The sequence below is a fragment of the Fukomys damarensis genome, unplaced genomic scaffold, assembly GCF_012274545.1.
Source record: "Fukomys damarensis isolate Sample0158 unplaced genomic scaffold, DMR_v1.0_HiC HiC_scaffold_36, whole genome shotgun sequence".
Taxonomy (NCBI): Eukaryota; Metazoa; Chordata; class Mammalia; order Rodentia; family Bathyergidae; genus Fukomys; species Fukomys damarensis.
The window spans coordinates 40000593-40026101 of NW_022900948.1; the positions used below are offsets into that span (position 1 = coordinate 40000593).

Below are 25509 nucleotides of genomic sequence, written 5' to 3' on the forward strand. Positions count from 1 at the left end.
ACAAAATTAGACAGCTCTGTTTACAGGACAAAGAGTCAACTGGGTTCAAAACTGTCACTTATAGATCATCCCGAAGCCAGTAAGCATCATTAATAAGGAAATATTAGAACAGCAGGGGAGAGGGTCAGCACCCAGACTCCTCCCTCCCTCAGCTGTGCAAAGGGCCTGGAAGGTCTCAGCGCTTTGCTTCTGGCTTGAGCCTTGGCCTTGTTTTTATGCCATGACTGGGGGAAAGGGGATGTACCCCTGTCCTGTGAAGAGAAGTACGAGAGGTGGTACTCCACCCTCTCCAGCTTTCAACCATGTGCATTTTTTCTTCCTCTCTTCTGGGTGCCTTGAAATCCCATGACTTCCATCTTTTTAAAGATGTCCAATAAAGGTGGTTTATCAAACTGTTTATTTAAGTGAGAATTAAGCTATATAAGACATTCTGCATGAATAATACAGTAAACCAGAAAAGCTGTCTTAACAAATCATCTGTCTTGATTTTGGGGGTCAGAAAATAGTCACCACGTTGCCCCAGGCTTTCATAGCAAGTGACTAAAAAGTACTGGGAGAGGCCATGGCTGCCGCAGGTAGGAAGTCAGCCTCTTACCTCTAGGGAGGAAAGTCACTGGGATGACTTTAGGACAAAAAATGGACAAAAGAACCACTCAGCCTCTTAGTTCCATGCTCTTGACATCTCGCCACATCTCAGATGCAATAAAGGAGCCTAAGCTTTGTAGTCAGGCAAATGCAAGCTTGAATCTAGGCTCTGGATTCAAATCCAAGACTGAAGCGGGACTCAATTCTAGTTTTCTTACCCATAAATAGGCATGAAGACCTATAATACTGGACACTATGAGAATGAAATAAGATGATAGAAAATATCTAAGCTAGCGCCTGACATGTAACAGTACCACAAAGACTCCTAGGTGTCTTTCTTGGATTATAAACTCTACTTCAGAGCCTGTCTCTTGTAGGCAGAGTTTAGATTTTTGTTTCTTCTGGATACACTGTCACATCTCACTAATCTAGATGTAATAAAAACAAGAGTTTAGCACTCTGCTAAGTTTGACTGCACAATATTTGTTCCTCACAACCACTTTTTGGGGAAGGTATTGTCATTATCCCATTTTAAAAATTCAGGACCTGAAGATGAGAGATCTGACCAACATCACAAAGCTGTTTAGTGGCATAGTGAGGATCCAAATTCAGGTGTACATGGTTTAATGTCCATCCTGTGGAGGGCAGGCCTGCAGGGTGACAGTGGTTTGGTTGTCTGGGACTCCTCCCCAGCCAACAGCCTCACCTGTGCAGTTCTTCATCAGAGGGTGAGTACTTGGCAGTGACGTCAGCCAGCTCCCCAAAGATCTGCTTGCTGTAAACCGTGAGGGATGACAGCAAGATTAACTCTTGCCATGTAGAGCTCAAGAGGCATGTGTAATCCTTGATTGAGAGCTCACAGAAGAAAGGCAGCTTCTTGATCCAGGCGATCTGCCTAAAAAGCAGCTCGTCGGCCAGGCGGCAAAGCAGGGCAAACAGCTCCGCTTGAGTCACAGCATATCTGGGGATGGGGAAAGTCATTCCCATCAACTGAAGGGTAAGGACAGAGACGCAAGAAGCCACCCCTAAGGACAAAAAGTGTTCCTGGCCATGAGACCCTTCCTCCTTGATCATGGATCTCCAGTTTCATTCAACTCAATTTTATTATATTTTTCAGTACTAGAGGTTGAACCCAGTACCGCACTGAGTTACATTCCCAGCCCATTTTGTTTTCTTTACTTTTTTTTTTTGCAGTGTTGAGAATCAAACCCAGGGCCCTGGCATGCTAGGCAAGCACTTCACCACTGAGCCATGGCCCCAGTCTGCCATTTTTCTCTATTGTTTATTTTGAGTCAGGGTCTCACTAAGTTGCCTAGGCTGGGTTTGAACTTGAGGTCCTTCTGCATCAGCCTCCCAAAGGGCTGGGGTTTTACAGATGCACCACCACTCTGAGCTTTAACTCAGTTTTCTTATAAGAGGGGAAGACTGAGCCCAGGAACAAGCTCATGGAGGCAGAGGTGGGTTTGGTAAGTAAAGGATGCTGAGGGAAAAGGAGACCTACAAATTTGTAGAATTATCAGGAAAAATAACTTTTAATATTGGTGTCCTCTAATGTTCCATGCCTTAGAGAAAATTCCAAGTCACTCCTACCCTAATTTTGGCCACGAGAACTCCAGTGGGGTCAATCTGGTGCCCACACAATACAGGGACCAGCACAAAAAACAAGCAGCAGTGGGCCAAAGAACAGAATGAGTTCAGCAGCTTTTCCTGTTCTCACTGCACCCCCTGGTGGTGAGTTTAGGAATCAGAGTTGCTCTGCCTTCCCCTAAACTTAGAGCTGGATAGAAGAAACACATTTCTCAACTCTGGCCTGAGAGGGGCCTTTGAGGTCACAGACTCAAGGCCCCAGCTGCTTCCTTCTAAGGTTCCTTGGCATCCTTCTTACACCCGTTTCAAGATATGTAAAGGCTCTGTGTGCTTTGTTTCTTTCTTTTTTTTGGTACCGGGGATCGAACTTGGGTCCTTGTGCTTGCAAGGCAGGTGGCAAAACCACTGAGCTAAATCCCCGGCCCATCTGTGTGCTTTCTTGTGGGTAGATATTTGAGTCTCCTCTTCTGAAACTGAAGATTGCTTAAGAAATCTCAGGATACCTTCTGGAAGGTCTAAGGTTGGTAACATTCAAACAGTTTACCCTCTGTGCTCTAGGCTCAAGGGTATGCAATTGGTGGGATTGCCAGCTGAACTATAACCTAGCTCTACCCACTCAGGCCTGCACCCAAGGGTCACATGCCACCAGGCTACCTATGAGGATGCTGGCTACAGCTGCAGACAGATGCATCAGTTAGGGTCCCGGATGCCTTGGTAAGGGGCCTAGATAGGTATACAATTATTTCCAGGACTATAGTTCATCTCTGGCATAGTTCTCAGACCCATCCCAGAGCCTGGGTTACTTAGGCTCAAGCAGAAACAAAAGCCCTTCAACCCCAATTCCAGAGGAAGGAAAGAAATCCCAGCTCGATGAGAAAAGATGATTAAGGGAAAAATGAGGGGACCACTTACTTCACAGATGCACACAGATCTGTCACATGATGCTTGCATCATCACCCATTATCGTCCGACTCATTCCAAAGCCTGGGGTAGATTAGCCGGGGATGGTGGTGGGTACAGGGTAGGGACATTTTGAGGCTGCAAGGAGCCAAGCAGGGCAGAGCTCACTCACCCATCTTCGATCAACATGGGTGTGCCTAGTGGCTCCAGGTCCTCGGCTGACATCAGCTGGTGAATCAGACTGTATGACTGGGGGTCCAGGCTGCGAGCTTGTGGAGGCAGAAGTGGTGAATGGCCGGAATAGCTAAAAAGGTGCGGTATGTACTGATAATGTGGAGGCACGGACATTCCCATGTACTGCTCCCTGAATGTCATGAATCCATTTAGTTCCACAGACCTACTGGAGAGAAAAATCCCATGTCAAGCAAAGGCGTGGCAAGCCTAGTGCCTACTCACAGGAAATGAGCCACTAGGTAGCGTAAGCATTCTTTGGCCAGAAAATCAGTGTCACATCAAGCCAGGGAACATAATCAGTGGCTGCATGCTCATGTCCCCTACTACACTCCCATTTGTGAGACAAGGACTCGTGTGGGTGGCACGAATGTGGGGCTCGCCATGGACACTCAGTGCCTGGCAGAGTAGGTGATGAATAAATATTGGTTGGGTGAGTTCTTTGTATGGAAATTATATCTGAAGGATTTCTGATGGACACTCATAAACTATGATGACAAAAGTGAGTGTCTGTATTATTTTACTGGTAGGAAAACAAAGATACAGACAAGCTAAGAGTCTTGCCAGATCACCTAAAAAATCTAGCACATAGGAATGAAAGTGACATAGAGGCATAATCCCCTAACTATTCAAAGGATCAAACAAACTAAGGAACACCTGAATTGAATAAAAGCAGAAGCAGATTTTTTCCTGTCTCCTGATTCTTGGAGAAATCTAACCACTCTGGTAATGAATTTTAAAAATCCTATAGCTTTTACCTAGATATATTCCTATAACAAAGTTTTACAAACTGCAAAATGCAGGCCAAGGTGAGCATTCAACTCAGGAAAGGTGAACCTTTTAGCGCTTTCAATGATATAAACAGCCCGCTGCAGCATGCGTGCCATACATTTGCCACCACTGCCATAGCCTGTTTTAGTAAATGAAGTTTTATTGAAGCATGGCCAAACTCACTGTTTCTTTTTTGTTGTTGTCCTTGTACTGGGGATCAAACTCAGGACCTTCCACTTGTGAGGCAGGCAGCAGAACCACTGAGCTAAATCCCCAGCCCTACACTTATTGGTCTGCATGTTGTTTGTGGCTATTTTTATTCTCTACCAATGGTAGAGCTGAATAGTTGAGAGCCAGAACATTAGGTCTGAAAAGTCTGAAGTATTTTACTGTATGGACTTTACAGAAAAAGGTTGTCAATCCTTGTCCTTGGAGAAGGTTTCTGGGGTGGAGCCCTTCTTTGGTAGTTAAGGGTTCCATTTTACACCTGACAGCTACCTTAAGATGTCATGTTTGTCACACACTTTCTCTTACATGAGAAACCCAAAGTATAAATAATTTTAAAAGCAAAAAAGCTGGGTATGGTGGCACATGCCTGTGATTCCAGCACTTGGGAGGCTAAGGCAGAAAGATCACATCACAAGTTCAAGGTCAACCTTGAACTCCATGGTGAGACAATGTCTCAAAAACAAACAAACAGACCCCCCCCAAAAAAAACCCCAAATAATGGATAGATAATAGGAAACAGGGAAAGAGATCTTCTGCAAATGGGAAGGTACCAAGAGATGGAGGGAGGGGCCAGGGATTTAGCACCATGCAAGCACAAGGTCCGGAGTTCAATCTGGTACCAAAACAACAACCCACTTTTATTCACTCTATAGGTATCTTAAGCTAAATCTAGGAAATTATACTGGGTTGCCTAATATTCAAAATTGAGTTAAATCTGAGATATCAATACTTTTCCACTTTTTCATTTAGTAGACTTGTAACCTTAACCAACATTAAGTGAATACAGTACAGAAAGATATTTAACTTTCAGAGAGAGAGAGAGACAGAGAGAGAGAGATGAAGGGAGGGAGGGATAAGGGAGGGTCAGGGAAAGGGATATAAAAAGAATTAAGATGTGGTTTTAAAAATGCCACACTGCTGCCTTGCAAGCTCAAGGACCCAAGTTCAATCGCCGGTACCCCCGGCAAAAAGCAATGTTTGTACCACGAATCTTTAAAATTTGTATACCCTTATGGAGCAGCAAATTTGACTGGCTTCAAAAACTTTCACTGTTTCTTAAAATTTTTAAATTGAAAAACTGATTTTTTTCAAGGCAGAGAAATTATAACAATTCAGCATTATTAGTGTGACTTTTATTTTGTTTTATAGTACTGGCATTGAACCCAGGGATGATCTATCACCGAGCTACATACATTACCAGTCCTTTTTATTTTTTATTTTCTGGTACTGGGAATAAAATTCAGGACCTTGGGCTTGCAAGGCAGGCACGCTGCCACTGAGCTAAATCCCCAGCCCAAGTCCTTTTTATTTTAAGACAGAGTATTGTAAATTGCCCAGGCAGCTTCCTGAATATCTGGGACTACAGGCACACACCCCTATGCCTTGCTGTGTGGTTTGTTCTATGGCAATGATAAAACAAATGAGAGATTCATTCCCCAGCACCAATAAATGATGAAAGAAAGAAAAATGCTATATTTTAAACATTCTATTTGATAAAAGCTGTATGTTCATGCATAGTAACTATCATACTTCAACAGTCTGCTGAAGAGACTGTTGATATTTTGAGGTCTCAGCATAAAACAAGCTGAGAAATGTGGCTTTGTGTCACCCTGGCTGCATCCCATCAGGCTGAGGAAGTAAGAGCACAATGGCTGGCACAGCCTGGCAGGAACTCAGCCAGAGGTTTCTTGTGGGTCTGTCTTTGAAGAAACTGGGTTTGCCTTAAAGCTCACCTGGAGGACAATGTGGAGCCTGGTGAGGGCTGGTTGCTCTCTGAAGCCCTGTTCCCAGGGGAACTATGGTCACTGTCGCCATGGTTGCTCCAGTGATTGGCTTCTTCCTCAAACTCCTGCCCAGACATGATCCTCTCGATCTCTTCCTCCGATATCTTTGGCAAGGAATTAATACATGTTAGACTGGGTCAAGAAACCCTCTGATCCTTCTCCGATCTCACAGGATTCCCAGCACTCTCTAGAAAGAGCCTCAGATGCTCTCCTATACCCCTATACTCCAGGTTTCTTCCTAATCTTAGGAGAGTTTGGCTGCTACTCTGCCAGCACCATGGTCATGGCTTTCAGCTTTTACCCCATCCACTCTCATGCCGCAAGGTCTGTACAGCCCTCAATACTCCTATTTGTCCTTAAGTCTACTCTTTCTTAGCCCTGAAATACCATTCCTCAATTATAATCTTCTATATGCCCTTTAAGACCCAATTCAAGCATCATCTTTATGAAACGTTCAGATGGGTGTGGAGGTGCAGGTCTGTTATCCTAGTACTTGGAAGGCTGAGGCAGGAGGATCACCACAAATTCCAGGCCAGCCTGGGCTACATAGCGAATAGAGAATTCAAGGCCAGTTTGAATTACATAGCAAGAGCTTATCTCAAAAAAAAAAAAAAAAAAAAAAAAAAAAAAAAAAAAAAAAAAAAAAAAAAAAAAAAAAAAAAAAAAAAAAAAAAGAAAGAAAGAAAGAAAAAAAACTTTCCACTGCTACTTAAAATTTTAGGCCTTTCTTCTATTCACTCATAATTCTTTGCATTCTGAGACAGGCAGAACTGTGTAGTGGGTGAGTGTATAAATTCTGGAGCCTGACTAAATTTGTTCAAATCCATTTCTAGTTGTATAATACTGGGCAGGTCATTGAACTACTGAACCTAAATTCTTTCCTATGTATGGCAGATAAATTAAGTCTCCATCTCACAGGAAACTTGAGAGGATGATGCAATTAGTTAATATACATCAAATACTTAGAAAAGGACCTGATACATAGAAACAAATATGGAAGGGCTGGTCATACATTCTGTTTGTTTCACTTTGTTTGTGTTTTGAGACAGGGTCTCTATGCTGCATAGGCATATCTTGAACTCCTGGGTTCATCAGATTCCCCCACCTCAGCCTCCCAGGTTGCTGGGACTACAGGTATGTGCCACCATACTGGGTATTGTTACTTTAATGGATTTTTGACAAGGTATCATAAAAATATTTTCTACTAAATTGAAAGCCATGATAGACTCTAGAAAAGAAGAATTACTTAGTAAATGAACACTGAGTAAACAAATTTTTATTAATCACCAGCCATGTACCTTCACATGACTTTTTTTTTAAAGTAAGAAGGACATTCTAAGCTCATGTAAAAGAACTAGCTTGAACAAGGCACTCTGTGTGTCTATGTCTGGGCAAGGGTTCGAGGAAGGAGCTAAAGTATACAAGGTCTCAATCCAGTTATCGAGCTAATACCATTCAGAGAGTGAATAAACTTCAATAGAGTCTCTAACTAGAATTGAGACCTAAATGCCTACCCCCAACAGGAGAGGGACTGCTGAGAAGGAGGGTCCAGATGAATTTTTATTGGGTTTTTGGGGGGACTGCGAATTGAACTAGGGACCTTGCAGTTGTGAGGCAGGCAGCGGCACCCCTGAGCTAAATCCCCAGCCCAAATTTTTATGTATTGCTCCTGCAAAATGTCTGACTCAAAGCTGCATAGTTCATTGCTCCAGCAGCCTCTGAGGGAACCTGGAATGTCTAAGTCATAGATACAGAACATTCAGAACTGGAAGCCAGTCAACACATAGGACTTGGGAGGCTAACAGTGTACTTAAACGGTGTAAAAACTGAGTAGTTGGTTTTAAATGGCTTAGATTACATATTAAATTGGAAGGACTGTTTTTCAGTCATGTGTACCTTCAAAAAAAAGCAACAGCAAAACAAAACACCGACTTTTAGCAGTCCTCAGAATTCTGAAATAATTGTTTGCAGCCTCAGTGATGGTGGTGAGAGCTGGATCAGAGATCGGAAGGCACAATGGTTTAAGGCTGGACGATGGGGCCAGTTCAGCTGACTCCTGCTGGGAGCGGCACTTGTCTTTTCCCCACAAGTCCCCTGGGACACTGGGAAATTGTCAATGAATTGAATAGGGGAACAAAATATGTTGCAAGTGCTTAAACCTGGGTTCAAGTTTCCTTTGTCAAGTCCTAGCTGGGGGCTTTATTGAATGTGTCACTTAAGCTCTCTAAGCCTCAGCATCCTCATCTGTAAAATGGGAAATAATATCACCTTCCTTCTTAGTACTCAGGAGGCCAAGGCAGGAGGATGCTGTGACTTCAAGGCCAGCCTGGGCTACATAGTGAATTCTAAATAAATAAACAAACAAACAAATAAATAAAAATTTAAAATACACATGCCCTGACTGAGTGTATACTGTGGATCAAACTCATGTGATAGGACATCTCCCATATGTCATCAGTGTTTATCTCTGGATTCCTGTCTTTCCTTCATTGCTCATGTTTAACTAGAGAAATCCTATCATTTAGCCTAATTATTTACCATCTTTTGCATCTATTCCCACCTCTCAATCTGCACTGGCACTGCCCTACTTCAAACTATTACCTATACCTCCTGGACTGAACTTCTGCAAACTCTTTTATCTGGTTTTCCCCCTCTCCATTTCACTCTTCACAAACCATTTCCACTGCTAGAATGATTTTTATGAAATGCAAATATGAGCATGGCCCTCTCCCTACCTAAACTTTTTTTTTTTTCAGTACCAAGGATTGAACTCAGGACTTTGTGCTTGTGAGGCACTGAGCTAAATCCCTGGCTCTCTACCTAAAAGTCTTTTAATGGTTGACTCTTGGTACACAACCAAAAACTTTTAAGGCACTTGCTTGTTCCCTAGTGTGCTGAAGGATTCAACTGATGGGCCATAAAATAGATGCCATTCTCAATCATCACAAAGTCCTGCTGGCAGACAAGAACAAGTGGTGTAGGCTGGCCCCACAGAGGCTTGACTTAGCCAGGCACTGTAGTGCCTGCCTGTGATCCCAGCTACTCGAGAAGATGAGACAGGTAAATATAAAATTCAAGACCAGAATGGCATCTTAGAAAGACCGTCTCACAAAACAAAACAAAATAAAACAAAGCAAAACAGCTAGGAATGTATCTCAGTGGTATAGATAGCACTTGCCTAGCATGCACAAGGCCCTGGATTCAATCCCCAGCATTGGGCGGTAGAGCTTTATATAGGGGCTAGAGTCAAAGATATAAAGGTCATTCTTTAGAACACTGATTCCAAATTCAAGGACTCTGTTTCGTCTGCCACTCCACGTACTGAATGTTCCAGACTTAATCTCCTCACTCCTGTCATCCCTTAAAGATTCATTTACAGGCCTCTACACAGTCTGCTCTGTCTAGCATGAATAAAAGGTGTATAGCTTCACATCCCTTCCCAGAACAGCTAATTCTTTCTCCTTCCTCAATACTCAGTTTAAACACTGCCTTCTGAAGGAAACCTCACTGAATGTCTCCAGTTCTCAACTCAGGCTCTAACCCGAAAGAAATAGAAGCCCCTTGCTCTGTCCTCCCGGGGCAACCTCTGTTACTCTCACTTTACTACGATACCTATTTACATGTATCTATCTCTCCCACTGGACAAAGGTCACAGTACAGAACCTGGAAGGGTAGGAGCTAAGTAAATATTTGTGAGATTGAGTCAAGTATTATTATTCCTACTCTACAAGTAAAATAATGAAACTTCTATTGATAAATCTTTAGAAGAAATGAACAACAAAATAGTCTAGTTGATTTCTGCCAGATGAAGTTATGTACAATTTTAAGTAAAGGACAAAAAACCCCAAAATCTTCTGGTTCAGAGCCAGAATTTGGCTCACTGCCTATGAAATACTTAGGGAGCTGAGGGATCACAAGAAAAGCTTTAATAATTAGCTTCCACATTTGAGATTGTAAGAACATTTTCATATCTGGGCTCTAAAAGCAGTTTTCCAGCCGGGGATTTAGCTCAGTGGTTCGGTGGCCTGCCTTGCAAGCGCAAGGACCCAAGATCAATCCCTGGTACCAAAAAAAAAAAAAAAAAAAAAAAAAAAACAAACAAACATATATATGTAAAATAAAATAAAAGCAGTTTTCCAGGAAGGAGAACAAAGGTGGCTTCCCCAGCAAGAGATGAAAGGGTCAAGTGAACAGGCACAGGAATGGGGCCCTGGGCTTCCAGTATGGACAGAGAACTCACCTGGACTGGCCCGATGCTCTTATTCCGGCCACCAGGCATGCCATCTTCTCTGATAGCTGGAAGAAACATAAGACAGTCAGAGGCAAATTCACAAGTCTAAGCACAAAAAGAGAATTTATTTAGCTCAAAGTCTCTGGTAGTAACTGGGGAAGTTGAGATTAGAACACGAGTCTTTCTGGACCCTCAGCACATAACTCTTTCTATTACTACAGGCTTCTCACTGGCAGCAGGTACTCTGGGCCTTGGGCCCCAGGTACATATAACATATACAGAACCCATGTAATATGCTCAACAAAGCCAAGAGTAACCTTGCAAGTCTTTGTACCCTCATGTGCAAAATGAGGAACACAGTCTACTTTACTAGCCTGCTGTGAATTTGTACTGAGAAGCATACATAGCTTATATTAAGCTAGACGTATACTGGCTATTACCTGGTAGCACTCTTTTAACCTAATCTCAAGTTTAAAATATCCTTAAAAATCCCTTCCCTGCTGTTTTGGGATTAGTAAGAATCTTTAGATATTTCCTATCCCAATATTGACATCTCATATGTCTTTGCTCCCAGCTCTCAAGTACAAAACAAAGACCTATCAAAGGCAGATACGACACTAAACATATTTCAGCTGACACCTTTCACTATTCTGGAGGTGAGGAAGAAACTCGACCTGCTTTACTTTTTCTTTTTTTGGGATACTGGGGATCGAACTCGGGACCCTGCGCTCGCGAGGTACGTGGGGGCACCACTGAGTTAAATCCCCGGCCCTTTACTTTTTCTTTTAAGAATCAAAAACCTTTGCCAGGCATGGTGGCATATCCCTGTAATCCCAGTACTCAGGAGGCTGAGGCAGAAGGACTGCTATGAGTTCAAAGCTAACCTAGGCTACACAGTGAGTTCAAGACCAGCCTGGGATACATAGCAAGACCTGGTCTAAACAAAACAAACTAACCACAAAACAATCCCCCAAAACCAAACAAATAAACAGCAACAAAAACCTCAAACAATAAAAAAAAAAAAAACTTGAAGATTTACATCTTATCAGCTTGTTTTGAAACTTAAAAGCTCATGTTGTTTCAACCCCAAAACTAGCATATGGGCCTGGGGATTTAGCTCAGTGGTTCTGCCACCTGCCTTGCAAGTCCAAGGACCAGAGCTCAGTCCCTAGTACCAAAAAAGAAAAAGGAAAAGAAAACTGGCATATGATGGACATGTGCAACGTGCTAGGTATTACTATCCTGGGTAAAAACTCACGACAAAAGTATTAATATCACTCCCATTGAAGAGCTGAACCTAAAGTTCAGGCAAAAAAAGTATTTCACTTAAGGAGACAAAAAACAAACACAAGAATCAGGGTTGGACCTCAGATTATACAACTAAGACCAGCTTTCCTTCCCTCACCCATATTTCCCATACTGTGAATGAGTCTTAGTGGAGAAATGTTTAATATATGTTAATGAATAGATAAACTCTTAATTCTATATTTATTTTAATGTGTATTACAAATACTGATTTTTGGTATGAAGGATCCAACTCTGGACCTTGTGACTGCCAGGCAGGCAAGGTGCCAATGAGCTAAATCTCTGACCTAATACTGATTTTTTTAATCCACTAAGATGATAATTTCCCTTTGAAAATTAACTTGTATTTTGTTTTTTTAAAGTTGATTTAAAGGGGCCAGGGATCTTGCTCAATGGTGCTGCGACCTGCCTCCCAAGAGCAAGGTCCTGAGTTCAATCCCCGCTACAAAAAAAAAAAAAAAAAAAAAAGTTGATTGAAAGAAAATAAGGCAAGTAATAGTACTGATTTAATCAGAGATACAAAAATCTGTCAGGATAGCATGAAATTGCCTGAAGAGTGGAGAAAAACTACACTGTGTCACAGTGCTTCCATCAAAACAAACACCTGCATCATATTTTAAAGCTTATGATGTACTTGCACACAAGTTATTTCATGTGATCTTTTTACAACCTCAAAAGGTATACACTGTTACTACCCTAAGAGATGCGGAGATGGAGCTCAGTGAGGGATAGTTAAGGAGGAACAGACTGTGCTGAGATTTAAACCTAGCTGTGCCAAGCATCTTTCTGGCAATGATTTGATTAACACAAGCAAGTGGTTTCTGGGTGCAGCATTCCAGGAGTGGTTCCGCCACATCTTATCCAAGCTAAGAAAATGGCACCTGCTATGGCTCTTCAATCTGCTCAAAAGCAGCCAAATACTTTTTCTGCTCTGCAATTCATGTGCCTACTGTCTCCACCTGCTTGGTCCTGGGCAGACAGCCACACAGAGAAACCAAAAGCATGAGTAAGATGCAAAGGTGACTACATCAGAGCCCTGCTAAAAACTGTTCTGTCCAGCACTTGAGAGACAGGCAGGATGGCCATAAGTTTGAGTCTAGCCTGGGCTACGTAGTGGGTTCAAGCCCAGTTTGAACTGCATAGCAAGACTATCTCCAAAAAACAAACAAACAAAAAAAACCTGCTCTCTAAAACATGCATCACCACATTCAGCTTTTTAATCCAGATTTATTAGTACATGTTTGCAGTATATAATGATGACATTCCTTGTCAGGAGTTGGTACACGTTCATAACACATCTTAATTCTTTCTTATCCCTTTCTCCTCCCCTCTCACATCTCCTCCCTCTCACATCTCTTGGTCCCCTTCCCTTTTACAAAAGTTCTATCTCTTCTTATAATGATAAGTCTTTTATAAGGAAGAATTATTTTGTTGTCCAAGTTGTTCCAGCTTTGGGCACTGAAAATTCTTCCAGGCTGAGTTCTGTACCCTTTCAATATGCTTCCTTCTAAAATTAATTAATTAGTTATTTAATGAGCAGCATAGGGGATTGAATTCAGGGCTTTGTGCATGCTAAGTAAGCCCTCTACCTCTGTGCACAAACAACCCCTACCTTCTTTATTCTATTTTGAGACAGGGTCTTACTAAATTGCCCAGCCTAATCTTGAACTTGTGTTCCTCCCGCCTTAGAATCCTGAGAAGCTGGGATTACAGGTGTGCATCACCATGCTGGCTTCCAGGCTCATTTATTTTCTCTATCCCAGTCCTAGAATCCATCAGTTCTCCAAGGAGTCCTGACTTCTTTAATTGCTATTTAGAAGCCAAGATATTGGCGCTCGGTGTGTTCACTGCTGCTGGGCATGATCACTTCTCACCCCTCGTAATGGCTGGAGCTTGGAAATATATATAAATGTATCAACTCACGTATCACACACACGTACCTAAACATGAGCCCATACTGACACCACTGATTCCAGTTCAGCACCTAAGGTTTCATTCTAGCCTTCCCCTTTCCTAATTTATAACTTCTTTCTCTGATGTATAAAACCTGACTCTCATTATTTCGTATGCATTTAAAGTAGGGACAGAATTTCCAACATATTACACCCTAAGAGACACAAATTTTATTAACTAGAGTGCTTTGTTTATGTGCAATTCTTTTTGTTTTCACCCTTATGATATACAATCAAAACACTGCTTCCCAAGGTTAGCTCCTTTCTTCCCTGTCCCCTTCAGTGTGGTAAGGTGACTCGCTGTAACACCAGTTACAGTCAATTGTCATAGCATGCATTCCATCTCTCCGTCCCCTGCCATCCTCCTACCACATTCTGGTTGATTAAAACAGGATTTTACATCCAGTAAAATTCATTTTCATTGTGGTGTACAGTTCTATGGATTTTGGGAAATGCCCACATTTATGTATTGGCCACTACAGTTCCATACAGAATATTTCTCATCGCCTAAATATTCCCATGGCAACTGTAATTTTAATCATGCTTTTCCAGCACCAACCAGGAGGTGGCAGTTTCTCTCTGAAGGCAGCCTTTACCAGGCACTCAGCCTGCCTTCTCTGATGCAGACAAACCTTTGCCCCTCAGACCCCATGTGTCATCTTATGGTTATGGTTGCAGGAGTTAGAAGGTTAAGTTTCTTCTTCCCTAAAACAAATGAGTTTGGCTGGAAGTCTCAAAATCTCACACTCCAACTGAAAAAGCAGGCAGATTCCTCAGAGAAAGCAGTCAAGCTGGGGGTTTAGCTCAGTGGTTCCGCCACATGCCTCACAAGAACAAGGTCCAGAGTTCAATCCCCAGTACCAGGGGGAAAAAAAAAAGAAAAAAAAAAGTGATAAAACAGTCAAGAAGGCATCTCACAACTATGTTTTGAACAAAATACTCAGTGAGGGCAACAATGAGAGGACAATAGTGGGGGACAAGATGAAAACAAGGTGAGGGTAGAAAGACAACCAAACTCTCTTTTCAAGGCAGTGCTGGTTTCATAATGGAGGCTAGGAAAGATTTCTGTGGGAGGAAAGTGATAGTGGGGAAGGGAAAGGACTCCGAGTAGAGTGAGGGACCTGAGCACAGACAGAATGGCTAATGCAGCCTCCAGGCTGTGTTCTGGCAAAAGAAAGGTGGAAAAGAGCAGGGGACAAACTTGGCAACACCTCAAATGCTAAGCCATTTTTTAGCATCCAGTAAACACAGGGCACTCTGACATGCAAACAGCTGTGCCACAGGGCAGACATGTGAAGCAGTACAAGTTCTGGTTGACTACTAACAAATTATAATTTTAAAAATATTGTCATCGCAACTACCCTTAAACTAACTACCAGTAAGTGATCTGACCTTCCCAAGCTGCATTTATAAGCTGAGAATAATAGTCAACAGCAGGTTTATTGTGCGTATTCGATGATATGATGTATGGAAAGCACATAAGAGTTTCTGTTACATGTAAGTGCTCAATAAATATAAGTATTATAAAAAATTACAAACCACTTGCATTCATCTAAAAAATGCCCTCCATACCTCTTATCTTTCTCATAACAGGCAAATTTTTCTTTTCTTTTTTTTTTTTTAAATAACAGGCAAGTTTTAAAAAGATCCTTTTCATCCCTCACACAGTAAAATTGGCCTAAAGTACTCTGCAAATCTACATTCATTAATGCAACAAAACCAGTTTGAATAGTTCACAAATCTAACTCCCCAGCCTTGTGTGCTGCTGCTGTGAACCCAAAATACTTTGCTCTATATTTTATGCACTTTATCATTTCACCCCTTAGAAAACTCTGAAAAGTAAGTAATATCATGCTGTTTTTAAAGGTAAGGTCACTGAGTGTCAGGGACATAAAACAAACTTCCCAAGGCCACAGAGCAGTCTCCCTGACTAGATCCTCTATTCTTTCTACCAAATGATACTGCCTACTCCCCTCTCTCCAAGGAACACAGCTCATTCTTCTGTATCCAAGCTTTCTGTGGGGGTGATTCTACCCCCATGCCAGCAGCTTCACAAACTTCAATTTGCAGGCAGGACTCTTCACCCCAGTTCCAATTCTATACATTTAACTTCCTGCTGGCAATCTGTCTGGAGGTTCCTCAACTCAGCACTGCCAATGTCAAGGGTGCACTGTGTGCTGCTCTTTAGCCTTTTCCCCCTGCTTGTCATTACTCTTAACTCAAACCCTCAACTCCAACTTCTGGCACTATCCAAAACTCAGTATGGCTCCAATCTCATCAGGTGAGCTTCTTCCATACCTCTTGCCCATGCCATTTTCCTTCTCCTCCTCCAGATCCTCCACACCTTCCTTCTGGGTTCTTCTAAAACTTTCAAGGTAAGCCAGGCATGGTGGTGCATGACTATAATCCCAGCACTGGGGAAGCTGAGGCAGGAGGATCACCTTGAGTTCGACGAGCCCAGCCTAGGCTACATAGTGAGTTCAAGGCCAGCTTGAACTACAAAGCGAGACTCTGTCTCAAAGAAACAAAAAACAAAACAAAACAAAAAAACCCAAACCAAACAAAACAAACTTCCAGGTGGCTTTTCTGCTTCCCCTAATCCAATCCACCCTTCAAAGCTGCCTTCCATATTCGTCTTATTACAACAATTATCTCAGAAAGTTCCCCCAAAACTATACACCCATGTTTACTTGCAACATAATTCACAACAGCCAAGATGTAGAACAAGCTTAGATTCCCACCATCAGATGAATGGATAAAGAATATGTGGTATAAATACACAAGGGAGAATTATTCAGCTGTAAAGAATAAAGTTACATCATTTGCAGGAAAATGGATGGGACTGGAGATCATTATGTTAAGTGAAATAAGACTCAGGAAGACCAGTACTGCATGTTTTCCCTAACATGCAGAACCCCCACCCTCAAAGGCATGAAAGTAGAAGGGAGACTATTATTAGAGAACAGGAAGGCAGTGGTGGTATAAGGGAGGGTAACAGAGGAGTGGATATAATAAAAATGTTATATGCATGCATGACAATACTATTTTTTTTTTTAGTTTCCAAACAAACCCCAAACTCTTTGTGAACTTGGACACATTTCTGAACGTACCTATCTAAACTCAGAGTACACCATACTTCTAGTGAACAAAATGGTATTGTTCAGAGAATTTCCTGCCTTTCCATCTAAAATTTCTAATTCCTGCTATCATCCCTTAAAAAACTGGTGGTGTACATTAATCCTGGTCAGGACCTGATTTTTTCTTTTCGGTCCCGGGGATTGAACTTGGGTCCTTGCGCTTGCAAGGCAGGCCACCGAACCACTGAGCTAAATCCCCGGCCTGATTTTTTTCTTTTTCTGGTAACAGGAATCAAACTCAGGACCCTGTGCTGCATTGTGAGCTACATTCCCAGCCCTTAGGACCTGACTGTTAACTGACGTCTCACCACATGGGGCCTATGCATTCACTCCCATAGAATCCTTAACATCCTACCAGTCTCTCTCTCCACCTAAATTGGGTTGTGAACACACAGTACAAGGCCTGTAGCACAGTGCCAGCCTGGGAACTGAGTAACTCCAAAGCATAGCAGCTCATGCTAAAGGCAGTGATGGGTGAAGGGTGGGCAGTAAGAGCCTTGAGCACCACTCACCCTTCCGGTTCATCCCCATCTGGAGGCATTTGAGTAAGCGGCAGTACTGGCATCTGTTCCTCTGCTTCCGAGACATGACACAGTTCTTGTCACGACTACACCGATATACCCGTTTGTTGCAAATGCTCCGCTTGAAAAACCCTTTACAGCCCTCACAGGAGATGATTCCATAGTGCAAGCCTGTGGCACGGTCCCCACAAATGAGACAGGTTCGTTGTTCAGCCCGATCATCTGGAACAGAAACTGAACATGTTCAAGTTAGAGCACAGTGGAATAAAATAAGCAACCTTGCTCTGGGATAAGCAGGAATACCACCATCTTCAGCTAACTGGCCGGGGGAGTCAGAGGTATCTCTGGAAACTGTGGCCCAGGAACAGACCCCTGTTATTGACCTGCAGATACCATAAATGTTATTTATCTTTAAAATTAAATAAGCAAACAAACACACACCCTCCCCTGGGTTTCATCGTTACTTGAAGCAGTATCTAAGTCAGAAACTTAGGAAAAATTTGACTCCTCCCTCTCCCTTACTTTTCACATCCACAGCACATAAAGCTACCCTGTAGGAAGGTGGTAAGGATTGCTAAGAACATATAATCATTCAGCACATGGTATACATAGTCTACATCCAATAAATTATAGCTGGAATTATTAACATGTGAAGAAGTTTAAATCATGCTCAGCTAAGCTTGCCAGTAAGCTAGATGACATATTTATTAAGAAAGTATTTCATTCTGGGCACTCTTTTAAGGCATAAATATAGCTGTGAAGAGAAGTGTGTCGCAGGGCTGGGAATGAAGAACAATGGTAGAACACTTGCCTAGTCTGCTTGAGGCCTTAGCCTATATCCTCAGCACTTCAGAGGGAGGGAGGTCAGACCGGCAGGCTAGGGGTCCACCCCTGGTACATTTTACACTCTAGTACAACATCACCAAAATCACCAGTACAAAAATTTACAGGAAAGGTTTTTTTTTGTTTGTTTGTTTTTGGTACCAGGGATCAAACTCGGGTTACAGGAAAGGTTTTGATCAGAGGGTAAGGGAAAGGTGTAATGGTGGAAAATTAATTATCCTAACAGGTCCACACTTAATTTGATAATGACATTCTGGAGAAGAAAAGTATTTAAAGGTAAAGTTAAAGGAGGGCCACAGTGACATAGGTAAGGGGGATGCAGGAAAGGAAGGAAGCTTGCATTTATTTTATTTCTTTCTTTATTTTTTTAGTTTCAGGGATCAAACTCGGGACCTTGCGGATACTGGGTCCTAATCACTAGAAACTGTAAATGCTATGTGATAAACAAAAACAGTCTTTTGAGTTGAGGAGGTTATGCTGGATTATATGAGTGGGATTAAATGCAATAACAAGTGTCTTTATAAAAAATAGGGAGATTTGATAATGATAGTGAAGACATACAGCCACATAGAGGAGAAGATGATATGAAGACAGGGGCAGGAGCTCAAGGAATGCCAACAGCCACCAAAAGTTGGAAAAGGCAAGGAAGAGATTCTCTCTAGAGCTTCTAAAGGAGGTAACATTCTGTCAATATATTCATTTCAGAAATACTGATTTTTTACTTTCCTGCTTCCAGAGCTACAAGAAAATGTATTTCTGTTGCTTTAAGGCACTCAGTTTGTGGGAGTTTATTATAGCTACACAGTTAACAATCACTTTTTGCAAACAGGCAAACATACACGTTAAGACTTGTCCAAAATGGGCATGGTAGCACGCACCTATAATCCCAGCACTCTGGGAGGCTGAGGCAGCAGGATCCCAGCTTGAGCCCAGCTTGGGCACCTCAGCAACTTAGTGAAGCCCTGTTTCTTTCTTTTTCTTTTCTCCCCCCTGCCTCCCAGTAACAGGGATCAAACTCAGGATGTTGTGCTTGCAAGGCAGGCATGGTGCCACTGAGCTAAATCCCTGGCCCTGAGACTCTGTTTCTAAATGAAATAAAATAAAATAAAAAAGGGCTGGGAGTGTGGCTCAGTGTGAAGGCCCTGGGTTTGGTCCCCAGTACAGGGGCACACAATGAAACACTTGTCCCAAGACACACTACAATATATGAGACTATATATGAGACAATATATGAGATATATACAACTCTAAGACTATACAAAAAAGGGAAACAGAGTGACAGATGGGGGAAGAAGGACTGCTTTGGTACTTGACGACTCTACAGTTCCTTGTCACAGACCTTGCTAAGGCACTTCTTAACTGTGAGCAATTAGCAAATTAGTAAGTTGTGACAAGCTGAAATTTCCAAGTTCTTGTAGTACACGCCTTGTTTCTTTCTTAGTAATTTAGATAAGTTTGTTATTTGCTACTAAAAAAAAAAACCCCTATTTTTAAAAACGAAAAGAGAAATAATTTATAAAAATAATCCTGGTATAATAAATATTCCATACTTTTGAAAACACAAAGAAAGCTCAAGGTAAACATTAGAGCAAAACAACAACAATACAATTTTAAAATTAAATCAAGAGAAGTCAAACAGGAAAAATGAATGGCATAAAAACAGGATGCTCTATGTTTAGGATGAGATTTCCTGTAATGCTGGGCTCTGGCTGCTTAAAAGGCTTGGAAATAGCATGGTATAGTGTTAGGAAATCATGATTGGCTACAGAAGAGTTTCAATTTTCTAATTTTAAATTAAAACCAATATTTTAGGTTGTGAGGATGGTTCAGTGGTAGAGCATTTGCTTAGCTTGCAAGAAAGGAGGCCCTGGATGCAAACCCAAGTAACCACAAACAAAACCAAACCCGCTCAATGTTCTATTACATATAGAAAACAAACCAGGACCTGACTAGAACAAACGTGAAATAGTTATAAGGAACCAGTATCTATATGAAGCACACCTTCCTTTCTTCACAATCAGACAGGCTTTACCTCACTGACTCATGTAATCCTCAAAACTCAATGAGTGAGTACAATTGTTATCACCATTTCCTCAGTGATAAGAGGCTCAAAAACAACTTACCCAGCTTACCCACCTAGACATGCTGATACTGGTCACTACATCTCCTCACCCACTTTTGAGACAAGGTCTTGCTAAATTAAAAATTGCTTAGGCTGAGTTTGAACTTGTGATCTTTCTGCTTCAGTATCCCAGAGTTACAGGTGTGTGTCCTGATGCCTGGCACATGTTTTTGTTTTTTTAAACAACACTGGCCTATGCCATAGACCATGGACAAATTCATACCCGTAACTTCTCAAAGTTTTGAAAGAAAGGCTCACTGAAGCATTTGGAAAATTTCTCTTACATCACGTAGAAAAATAGTAATAACAGGGTCAGCTATTGTTAACTGAGTACTTAGGTGCCAGGCTCTGGCCAAATGCTTAATATTATGCTGAATCGCTACAAAAAAATGTCTCATTAGGTGTTATCATTCCCTAATAATCCCTGCTAGTAAGGGAGGGAGCTAGGGTTGGAGCTCCAAAGTCTACATTTTCTTTTCTTTTTTCTTTGTACCGGGGATTGAACTCGGGTCCTTGCACTTGCAAGGCAGGCGGCAGAACCGCTGAGCTAAATCCCCAGCCCTCAAAGTCTACATTATTAACTGATACATTCTTTGGCCACAGCAAGGCAAATCTATCTATTCTATCTCTATGAAGGTGAGTCAGGCTTTCCCTCTCAACTATTCAACTACTCACCCACTTACCCCAAAAAGCCAAGGTCTCCCTTTGCAAATGAACAAACTGATAAAGGAAAATGCCCCCAACAGTACCTGGTCAGATAAAAGAGGTAGATTTCCGGACCTCCTATTCTTGCAAAGGACTTGAAGGGTATTTAAAGCATGTTTACATTCATTATCTCATTTGTACCAGGTCAAGGTAAGGATTATTTTTATCGTATAGATAAGGCAGTGAGCACTGACTGTGTACTATGCAGTGTGCATGAAGTTTTCACATGAACCATTTCTTCTCACAGTAACTGTTAGAGTTATTATTTCTCCCATATTACTGAATCTGGAATCTTAAAAGTTAAAAAGGACCTTTGAGATTACTTTGAACACCCTTCTCTGCAGGCAGGAATTCCAGCTACAATATTCCAAGTCAAGGATTTCCCCTACACTCTTACTTGTACATCTCTACTGGCTCATAAGGCACCCCAGACCCGTTCACCTAGTTTTAGACAGGTCAGGGCCGGGGATTTAGCTCAATGGCACCATGCCTGCCTTGCAAGCATAAAGTCCTGAGTTCCATCCCCAGTACCAAAAGCAACAACATCAATAACAAAAACTCCAGAAGCATAGTTTTAGACAGGTCTAATGGTTCAAAGCTTTCCTTTAAATTTATACTAAGCCAAACTTGAAATTGCCCTGAGTAAAATGTTCATGGCCATAAACAAACACACACACAAACAAACAATAACCAAAACCACACTCTAACAGTTCATATAAAAACCACTCAGAGATTTAAAGATATTAATGAGGTTTCTAATTGTGATTATTTTCTTCTCCCATTTAAAAATTTTTAATCATGTAGTATCAAATCTCTTCAAAGTATCCAAAACTGAATAGCTTGTTTTTTGTTTTTCTTAATATACGACCAAATTAATTCTTATTTTTTGTAGTACTAGCAACAGAAAGCACATAAATTTTATCATTACTGAAAACCTGGGACATGGTACCTGTTTTGTAAAGGGAAAACTGAAGCTCAAAAAAAGAAAACAATTTAATCTTTATTACACAGCCAGTCAGGGTTGAATACAGACTAGAATTCAAGATCTTCCAATTCTGAGATGGTTCTATTTGTATACCACCCTCACATTAATTCACATCTGGTTCACAGACATCTAAAACCTGAAGTCCTTATCACATGTGCCATCTGCCCTTGTCTTTCTTATTCTATTCTTGGGAAGCAGGTAAAGGGTGAACCCAAGGGAGGGATTAAAATTTGTCCTTGATTAATTTTATCTTTACAAATAAATTCTGTATGTTATTCTAGTCCACTGAAATCCTTGGGGGTCTAGTTTCTGCTACCTTGCATATTAGTTATTAGTTATTTCATATTATTTGCATATTAGTTATTTCTTTCTTTTTCTGTTATGTATGGTCAGTGTTACAGAATTTTCATTTCCATCTTTAAATAATACTAAGCTGGGTGTGGTGATGCATGACTGTGACCCCAGCACTCTGGAAGGCTAAGGATCAAAAGTGTAAGCCCAGCCTGGTTAACAAAAGGAGCTCGTCTCAAAAGAAGAAATTTAAGGAGGTAGAGGGTGCTGAGGATGCAGCTCAGTGAGAAGGCCCTGGGTTCACCCCCAGTACCAAAATAACAATGACAACAACAATAAAAAGATGTGACTTTTGGGCAAACCTTTGAAGCTCCTCCAATCTGATTTAATCATCAGTATTTTAGGGATAATTATTTAACTAGATTTGTCTCTTCATTAGGCCAGACACTGTGGTCTGGCCTGTACTTCTATCTTATGCATAAACTTATCATGAAAGACTGTGTTAATGTTTCACTGAAATTCCAGATCTGTGACAACTACTGCATTCCCTGGCTAGTGAGCCTATCTCAAAAGAAATGTTCACAATCATTTCTTTCTTTTTTTTGGTGGTACTGGGGATCGAACTCAGGCCATTGTGTTTGCAAGGCAAGCAGCGGAACCAGTGAGCCAAATCCCCATCCTCACAATCATTTCTAATTCAGTGCTCAGGGTTCTTAATCTATAACAGCTTCCCTTATATGTAATGGGAAAAAAACTGGACAAATAAGCATTCAAAGTAGAGACCAAGGTTCATAGTAACTGCAGATGATCAAGGCCTAGGAATGAATTTATTTATTTATTTATTGGTACTAGGAATTTATTGATTGATTGGTACTAGGAATTTATTTATTTGTTTGTTTGTTTATTGGTACCAGGGATCAAACTCGGGTCCTTGCACTTGCAAGGCAGGTGGCGGAACCACTGAGCTAGACCCCTTGCCCCAAGGCCTAGGAATTTAAACAGCACAGAATTTGAAACTGTAGATGAGGCTATATTTACTAGCTACAAAAACACCAATGGTAAAAAATAATGTAGATAGAATATACCAATCTATCAGTGAAGCAATGTTTGCCTTCATGGGCTCAGGCTGTGAACTTTAAATACCAATTCCTATTAGTAGGGTCTGGAACTCCTTAGCAAAATGGGTGATTCCAAGCGTGAGGAAGAATATAATAAACAAGGTTAGCTTTGTTGTGCTGTCCAAACAAATAACGAGGTCACGTCAAAAGGATACAGGAGGCAACATAAAAAGTATCCTACAAGATGAAGATGGGGCAATCTATACATTAAAAGAATACCAGCAGCAATGGGTTAAGACATTTCAAATACAAAAATCAACAAGTTCATAATATTACATAAGAAAAACCTTACTAGACCTTATTAAAAGTTCATTACCCTAGAAAGTGATGAAATAAAGGAGAGAGAGAGAGAAAAAAAATTAAAAGTAGAAACTACTGGGATTGTCATCTCCTGTTTCTCTCCCTAAAAGTACTAGAAAGAGGTAGGCATGGTGGGGCACACCTTTAATTCCCACAGTTGGGAGGCTGAGGCAGGAGAATCACTGGGAGTTTGAGGTCAGCCTGTGCTACATAATGAGTTCAAGGCCAGCTTGAACTACATAGCAAGACCCTGTTTTAAAAAACCACCACCACCAACAACAAGAATGTACTAGAAGAGACGAAGGTGGAAACCAAGATAATTTCTAAGAAACTTTATTAAACTTTAACCTTAATTGAGGTTTGGATTAGGTGAACAAATACACACAGCAGTCAGGGGAGTAATACTGACTTCAGAGCCCACAGCAAGGTAAACCTTGAGGTAGAGAAAGAGTGGAAAGACTGCTCAAGAGACAGAATTTGGGCTCTGGAATCAGACTTCTTGGGTTCAAATGCAGGCTCTGTCTCTTCCTAGCCAGGTCCCTGTCAAAGTTTCTTAACCTGGAAGTATCTGAGTTTCTACTCTATAAAATGTGGACAATACTACTTTTCTCCAAAAACACTTGTGAGAAATCAGTGAAATTACCTATAAATCACACAATGCTATAGCTTCCTCGTAGTCTGTATTAGAATGAAAGAACTTTGCAAAGTAGTGCTAGACACTATAGTTGACAAAGTATCTGCTCTTTTTTTTTTTTTAACATAAAAAGCTTTTTAAAACTAAACAAGCAATGAGGAGTACTCAGACTGGTGGCAGATTAAGACAATGACAGATTTTTTGCAGAAGGTGAGTTCTAAAGCACAATGGTATAGGACAGCACATAGACAAGTGAAAGCAGGGAGAGGGAATATATAGAAGAAATAATTGGCATATCAGTGTCTTACATTTGGTGCTGGAAATCCCTTTCCAGCTGGGTGTGCTATGAGAAAAGCTGTCAATCCTTCCTGAAAGAGCCAATACAGTTCACTAAGCTTCAGCAAAACTATCAAGAAAAGTTACACAGAGCTGGGCATGGTAGCATATTCCTATAATCCCAGCACCTTGGGAGGCTGAAGCAGGAGGATCAAACATTCAAGCCCAGCCAGGGTAATTAAGGGACTTAGCAAAAACCTGTCTCAAAATAAAAAACATTTTTTTAAAGGTTGGGGATGCAGCTCCTAAGTTTAAGCTCCAGTACCATACATGCAATCATAATAATAAACAAAACTAAATGAGCATTATTAGAATATGCTTATTATAATCTTCCAAACTTGCAGTGCAAACTTAAGAATTTTAAAATTAGAAATTGTTCTACTGTGGGTAATAAGAACTATTATTTTAAATTTCATTTCTCCAAAATTCAAACGCTTGCTGAGACAGATAAAAACAGATCCAGTTCAGTTACAGCCTCTATGGACATATTCATTTTCAGAGGCAAAAATGGCAAATTCAAAGGAAATAATGAAAGCAATGACTAGAGCAGATGATGAGGTTGGCATAGAGATCAACAACAAACTGAGCCACATACAGAGCCCTGGCAACACGTTTTCAGAGCACCATTGGCAGGGTCCACTCAGATGTCTCCATCTCTCCATGTCTGGTGGGAACAAAAAGCAAATGAGAAGAGGTTTATCAAATAATTGGTCATTTATCTGACCAGAATTTTATAGAACATAGGTTTTGTTTAATAAAAGTGGCAGGATCCTTCAGTTATACCTTAGCAAGATTATCTGGAAGATTAGTTTCAATTGTTTTTGTCTTCATATGGAGTTTCACTATGTGGCCCAGGCAGGCCTTGCACTCCTGAGCTCAAGGAATCCTCCCACTTCAGTCTCCAAGTTCTGGGACTACTGACAGGTGGCGCTGAGCCTGGCAA

At 41.2% G+C, this 25509-nt stretch overlaps 1 protein-coding gene across 2 annotated transcripts in view; it reads right to left on the reverse strand.

Annotated features, from left to right (window-relative positions):
* Nr6a1 (nuclear receptor subfamily 6 group A member 1) overlaps positions 1-25509 on the reverse strand; it is a 61745-nt gene that overhangs the window by 14412 nt on the left and 21824 nt on the right. Inside the window, exons 2-6 of one of the 2 annotated variants that reach the window (XM_019205967.1) lie at positions 17224-17466; positions 10327-10382; positions 6036-6190; positions 3245-3472; positions 1292-1546 (exon numbers count right to left, since the gene is read on the reverse strand). In XM_019205967.1, coding sequence (XP_019061512.1) covers positions 1292-1546; positions 3245-3472; positions 6036-6190; positions 10327-10382; positions 17224-17466 — 937 coding nt within the window. The remainder of the gene's footprint in view (positions 1-1291; positions 1547-3244; positions 3473-6035; positions 6191-10326; positions 10383-17223; positions 17467-25509) is intronic. The other variant, XM_010613518.2, reaches the window with a different exon arrangement.